The sequence below is a fragment of the Cajanus cajan genome, chromosome 8 (assembly GCF_000230855.2).
Source record: "Cajanus cajan strain Asha chromosome 8, NIPB_CcT2T_4, whole genome shotgun sequence".
NCBI lineage: Eukaryota > Viridiplantae > Streptophyta > Magnoliopsida > Fabales > Fabaceae > Cajanus > Cajanus cajan.
The window spans coordinates 56,563,054-56,569,803 of NC_138524.1; the positions used below are offsets into that span (position 1 = coordinate 56,563,054).

Genomic DNA, 6,750 nt, shown 5'->3' on the forward strand with positions numbered 1-6,750 from the left:
GGTTTGATAAGGCATGATTTTTGTTCGGGGAAAATTATTCAAAGAACTGAGTGATGGGTTAAATTCGGCGCACATGAAAGAACTCCATGACTTGACTCAATCACACCAATGATGGGTCCCAAAAGCCTCCACACTATAAATAGACGCTCGCTTTCGCTTCCATTTCCGCTCCAAACCCCCTCACTCTCCCGCCATGGATCTCCCCGTCATCGATCTCTCCCCCTCTCTCTCCGGCGTGTGGGACCCACATCTCTGCGCCGAGGTCAGCCGCACTCTCAGAGAAACCGGCGCACTGCTCGTCAAGGACCCTCGCTGCACCGCCCAAGACAACGATCGCTTCATTGACATGATGGAGCGCTACTTCTCCCAGCCCCACGATTTCAAACTCCGCCACGAGAGACCCCACTTGCATTACCAGGTATTGGGTCCCCTAAAGCTTCTTCCTTTCAACGTAATTTTCACTCCTTCATGTTTTCAACCTTCTGGGGTGGTGGCTTGCCTCCCCCCTTTTGCATTTGGCTTAACCCTGTTGTATTTAAACTGAGCAAATTCGAGTTGAGATCTTAGGAAGCTAGCATTTGAGTCTACCTAAGCTCTTCAAAACCAGCTCTTCAAAACCAGCTTGTAAGTTGAGGATTGATTCTGAACTGGATAGATGTGGGATTGCTTTTTAATGATCTAGGATAGGTGAGAGTTAGATGTTTTTCCACAGAGAATCGATTTTCGTGGAGTTGTGTAACAAATCATGAATGTGATAGAATATCGCTTGATAATTTCGATGGTTGATATTACGTGGTGGACATGTATAACAATTCATGAATGTGTTGGAATGAATATCAATGTTTGATGTTACATAGACTGATGAGTATAACAAATGGTGAATATGTTCGAATATCACCTGATGATTCTTATCAACTATTGAAATTGCTTATTTTACTCTTTATCACTCTGGAGGAATCAAATTCAATCTCCCTATTCTAGGGCCGATATTGGAAGTTTCAATGGTTAATTAGAAAATCAACTCTTGATAGTACGCATACCTGCATCACATATCATGAACGTGTTAAAATGTCACCTAGGAAACAATTGAAATTAGTTCATTATTCATCTCTTGTATGCTTTAGAGAGTAATCAAATCCAATTACCCTATTCCAGTGCTGAGATTGCAACTTTCCAATACTTTCGTCCTTGATTTTATAAATAATAATTCATTTGAGTCCTTTTATGTAGTTGGGAATGAAGGGGGGAGATTTTATAATGCTAGACATTCAAGGTGCTGAGATAAATGATTTTGGGGACTAATAGTGGGTGCCTTTTGTTTTGTGGAATTGGCCGAGTTTCAAGTTCTTTTACTTATTGTTTGATCCACGTAATTTGCATTATGTTCGGTTCCTTTTCTTCCTGGATTTTTGAAATGTTTGTATTATTTTGTACTCTATAAATAATTTCTGGTAATTGAGGTTTATCATTGATAGATTGATTTCTGTGTTGATTTAGCTTTTATTAATATAAATTATTGTTCTGAGTGAGAATTAATTCGGGGATGTTTTTGCATGGGACAGTTCTACTTCTAAATTATTTTGGCTTGATGTCCTTTGTGGTTGAAGACACTCCTTTTTAAAATTGTTCATTCTGTTGAGTGTGCTGCCTCTCGCATATGATGTAGATTTTATGAACAATGAAAATGGGAAAAACAAACATCCTTTTTAGAAGCTGGAAAAGGACCATCAGTGGTTAGGGCCTTCATTCTGCATCAATATCTAGCATTCTGTTGGATTTTGGATCATTCTCTTCAGGAAGAAAGCTGTGTTAGTATACAGCTAAATATAAACATGTATTTGTTGCAAAATGAGAATTTTTTTATATTTATCTTTTGTGATCTGATGCTGGTAGTTTTAATGATCAAAAGAATGATAGTGATAAATGGTTCTTCAAATGGTTGTAACAGGTTGGGGTTACACCAGAGAGAGTTGAAGTTCCAAGAAGCTTGGTTGATGATGAAATGCAAGAGAAATTGAAAGCAATGCCTAAAGAAAACCAGCCACACACTCCTGTTGGACCTGATCTCAAATGGCGATACTTTTGGAGGATTGGTCCTCGACCATCAAATACCCGTTTTCAGGTGTCATGCCCCTCTCATTTCTCAGTCATAAAAAGACTTGTGTCTTAAGTTCCTAATGCTTATCTAAATTGTACAGGAACTGAATGCCGAGCCAGTAATACCTGAAGGTTTCGCTGAATGGAAAGAAACTATGGATTCATGGGGATACAAAATGATAGCAGCTATTGAAGTCAGTCATTCTTGTTTTCTTGCTATCTCTAATTTGTGGTGATCTAAATGTGCATATTTGTTACTTAGGTGGTTGCTGAAATGGCAGCTATTGGGTTTGGTCTTCCAAAGGATGCATTCACTTCTCTTATGAAGCTGGTGAGCACATAAATTGCTTTTTGGGGATTAGTTACTTGTAGGAAGGCAAAAGAAAAGTATATGTGGAAATTAGTCGATAAAGAACTCATATCTCATGACAGATGAACACTTCGAAATAGATTTTAACACATAATGTGGGACACAATTCACCATTTCATCCCATTGATTATATTACTGACAGCCATCTCCTTTTGCATTACACAGTGTTTCGTAAGCATTTGCTATTATTATTTCCCATTCTCAATATGGAAGCAAAGGATTCCCAGTTTGTGTGGCAATGTTTTACTGCACCATTGCAATAATTTTTTGTTTGATGTATTTTCTTTAGTTGTTTGATAGTTTCCCTTGTTTAGAATTATAGTTCAATCCAGCAAGATGGGCATTTTCTATGACACTTCTAAAATGAACAGGATAGTTTACTTGTGCAAATAGATATGCTGCCGAAATCCCATTTGCAAAGGAAAGCATAAGTTCTCTAATAAATTTTCCTTGCTATTGTATGGTTCAAAAGTATCAGCATCTTTCTTTTTCACTTCAATAAAATGCTAGGCTTCTCTAGACTCCTCAATGGTGGGAACTTCATCCACCAGCCTGCCACTCTTGTTACTTTAATAACAAAAGGAGCATCTATTTGAAACTTATTGTCCATGATATAGCCATCAAATGGGCCATAGGCTTTTAAAATTGTCATTTATTTGGTAATGAATTTTATTGGGTTATACCCGTGTAGCATTATCAACAAGTAGAATTGAATGATAGGCTGAAGCATATTCTTATTTTCATAGTTCAAGCAATTACATGTGTCCTATAGTGATTGTATAATGTATTTTCTCTCTTTACCATGTACTAGGGTCCACATCTGTTAGCACCAACAGGGAGTGACCTTCAAAAATATGGTCAGGAGGGAACTGTTTTTGCGGGATATCACTATGACCTTAACTTCCTTACAATTCATGGTAGAAGTAGATTTCCTGGTTTGAACATCTGGTTAAGAAATGGACAAAAAGTTGAAGTGAAGGTTCCAGTAGGATGTCTTCTTATTCAGACAGGAAAGGAGGTAATTCAAAATCACCAGAATTTGCCTATATTTCATCATAAGGAATTCCAAGTCTATATTGCAGCTCGAAACCTCTACCTGATTTCTTGTCCTCCTATATTCCTGTGTATTTTTTATGAAAATGACCTCACCATACTTTTTTTTTCCAGTTTTTTTGAACTGTTTAGCAATGTTATTTTTCTGAGTAACTGGTATTTCAGTGTTTTGTTGGCAGTACTCTGATTCATTCGTTGCCTTTGAGATCATAATTTGACAGTCCTATATGATACATATGATTGACTCTACATTATAAATGTTATTCTATGTTTTCTTCTTGTTTCAAAATGCAGATAGAGTGGTTAACTGGAGGGGACTGCATAGCTGGCATGCATGAAGTTGTTGCCACAAAGAGGACCATTGATGCAATCAATTTAGCACAAGAACAAAAACGAAGCTTATGGAGGGTCTCTTCTACGGTGAGTGACGACAAAACAATGTGCTTTTTGAACTAGGAAAGAAGAGCTTTGTGAAATTGTCTTGTTGTGTCAGTGTTGCATTGGCTGATAACATTTGTCTGTGAATGTAGTTGTTTGCGCACATAGCATCAGATGCAGTTCTGAAGCCATTGGGACATTTCGCAGAATCGCCACTAGCAAGCCAATATCCTCCTATGTGTGCAGGAGAGTATGTTGAACAAGAGCTTGCAGTAATCAATCTCAAGGGAAAGAAATGACAAGTTTCATGGTTCACAACTGTAATAAAAAAGTTCAATACATTTTTCTTAAACTGGAACATTCACACATCTTTTCAAGCTATTGGGATAAATCCATTGGGGCAAGAAATTAAAATTTGTGGTTTCAGTGTTGTTCAAAGAAAGGGAACAACGAGCTTCCAATTGAACATTGACTAATTTCAATGCATATGAATTGTCTACATGCTTCATCATTTTAACTCCAAACGTATTCTCAATTACATCTATATATATATATATATATATATATATATATATATATAAAGTAAATAATGAATTTCATATTTGAAGTGATTTCTAAACTAAAAATAAAAATAAAAATTACCCGTAATATCTCTGTAAAAAAAAAAAATCAAATTGATCCTTGAACTTTACTTGAATACATTAACTTAAGGATTAAAGAAATGAAAATTTAATACTTAAATAGTTTTATTACTTTATGAATGAATTGAGAGAAACAATGGTGGTTCGATAACAAAATTGGTAGTTTATTCTATAACGTTTAGCAAGTGAATCAAACATTGAGTTGGCGGTATTCATACTGGTGCAAGTTATATGAGAATAAGAGTAAAGGACTAAGGTGGTGTTTGATTTCTCCTTTAATGAAATTAGGTTAAATATGTTTTTTTTTTAAGTTCTTAAAAATTAAAGAACATAATTTTTACATTAAGGATAAAAAGTAATAAGAAAAGCTAATTGGAAAGAAAAAAAGGAAAATGACACGATCTAGATAAAAGATAAAGAGTTACACAGATAAATAAGGAGACATTTTGATTTTATTTATTTTTTATTTTTTTAAAGTTGATAACATATTTTTGAAAGTTATTTCAGTAATTGGGGTTGAGAGATATGAAGTCAAAAAACCTCACTCACGAAAATTTAGAATAAAGAGTCTTATTGCATATCAAACTGGCTTAGTTCATTTCTTTTAAATATTTGCAATGTATTTCATGTTTTCAATCAAGAAAATATATTTTTAATTTTGTACATATTATTCAATTTTCATATTTAAACTTTATCCAAATACCACTGTTATTATCAAAAATAAAAATATTTTTTGATCTCATTTTTCGCATGTATAGGAGCAACAAATCAACAAATTTGAATTACAACAGACTCATAAGGCCTATTCTCATGAGCACAAATCTAACATGCTTTACTTATCTCTTTGGAAGTATTAAAAACACTTTGATATACAAAGACACAAATCTTGAGTGCTCCAAACACTGTGAGACTTTTTCTTTGAAATAAAAACATGCATATATGCAACAAGAACATGGTGGAGAATAACGCCCACGTGATTTGCAAGAACATGGTTGCAATTGTGTCAACACATGCAGATCGTACAATGGATCTGGTGTTGTGATGGTGCTGAAGTATGGTGGCAACCATTTTTCTTAATCAAAATGCACTGATCGCAAGGGAGAATGAAACAAAGTGAATCAATAGAGAAATTCAATTGCAAATCTGGAACAATGTTGTTATGATTTTAAGAACAATCACGTTACAAAATCACACAGCATTCGAACGATCCTCACGACTCGCGAACAGTACTTCTTTATCTGAGTCTACCTGAACGGAGATAAGAAATCCAGAAGAAATGAACACTGGAGGAAGGAGAAAACCAGAGAGAAAGAATGACAGAATATTCAGAGAGAAGGTTCATACCATCAACATGCATTCCTCCACGATCATAATCCTTCAAATACACGTTCTCCATACGCTCACGTGTACTTCTTCTAACCGTTTCCTTATTTTCCGGATCTTGTGCCATGCGTCCTGAAGGACCATCTAATAATTTTGATGCCAATTCCCCATCTTGCCCGTTTATGCATGTTACATTACCCTCCTCATCAAAAACAACCTTGTCCTCAAGGTTGAACTAAAGATAGGAATTCGTCACTTCCGCAACATCTTCCCATGTAGCATCATTAGGTTCGAAAATATCCCACTGAATTAAAACTTGAGGCACCATCTTATTGTTTCTTGTTATCACTCTACATTGTAAAACATGAAATCTCTTAAGCAAGGAAATGTGAAAAACAGGATGTATTTTAGCTGTCTCTGGTAACTTCAATTTATATGCTACTGAACCAATCTTTTGAATCACCTCAAAAGGTCCTAAAAGCCTGAGACCCAATTTCTGATGCTTCCGTAATGGTAAAAATTGTTGCCTGTACGGTTGTAATTTAACCAATACAAAATCTCCTACATCCAGCTGAATATCTCTCCTTCTTTTGTCCACTTGCTGCTTCATATAATTTTGAGACTTCAACAATTTTGCTTTTAATTGCAACAATAGTTGATCCCTATCCTTCAATGTTTCTTGTACGTAGATGGAATCTTTAGGATGATGATTATATCTCACAATTTGAGGAGTAAATCTACCAAACACAGCTTGAAACGGAGTCATACCTGCACTTCTTAAACACTTATAATGATCCTTGTGAGTTCTAAAAAAATAAGCACCAAATAACTCATCTATGAACTCATCGACTGTCGGAATAGGATTAGAGCCTTCTAATAGCAGAATAG

At 35.4% G+C, this 6,750-nt stretch overlaps 1 protein-coding gene across 1 annotated transcript; it reads left to right on the plus strand.

Annotated features, from left to right (window-relative positions):
- On the plus strand, nucleotides 1–4,409 carry LOC109793306 (2-oxoglutarate (2OG) and Fe(II)-dependent oxygenase superfamily protein). Its single transcript, XM_020352773.3, has 7 exons — nucleotides 1–418; nucleotides 1,949–2,122; nucleotides 2,199–2,291; nucleotides 2,360–2,428; nucleotides 3,279–3,485; nucleotides 3,815–3,940; nucleotides 4,051–4,409. The coding sequence occupies exons 1-7, from the start codon at nucleotides 194–196 to the stop codon at nucleotides 4,195–4,197; spliced, it is 1,041 nt and encodes a 346-aa protein (XP_020208362.1). The 5' UTR covers nucleotides 1–193; the 3' UTR covers nucleotides 4,198–4,409.
- The last annotated feature ends 2,341 nt before the right edge of the window (nucleotides 4,410–6,750 follow it).

Bases quoted from the DNA above. Each gene is read 5' to 3' on its own strand.
- LOC109793306 (XM_020352773.3), top strand. From the start codon at position 194: ATGGATCTCCCCGTCATCGATCTCTCCCCCTCTCTCTCCGGCGTGTGG. The intron at 419-1,948 runs GTATTGGGTCCC...TGGTTGTAACAG, and splicing joins GACCCCACTTGCATTACCAG to GTTGGGGTTACACCAGAGAG. The intron at 2,429-3,278 runs GTGAGCACATAA...ACCATGTACTAG, and splicing joins TCACTTCTCTTATGAAGCTG to GGTCCACATCTGTTAGCACC.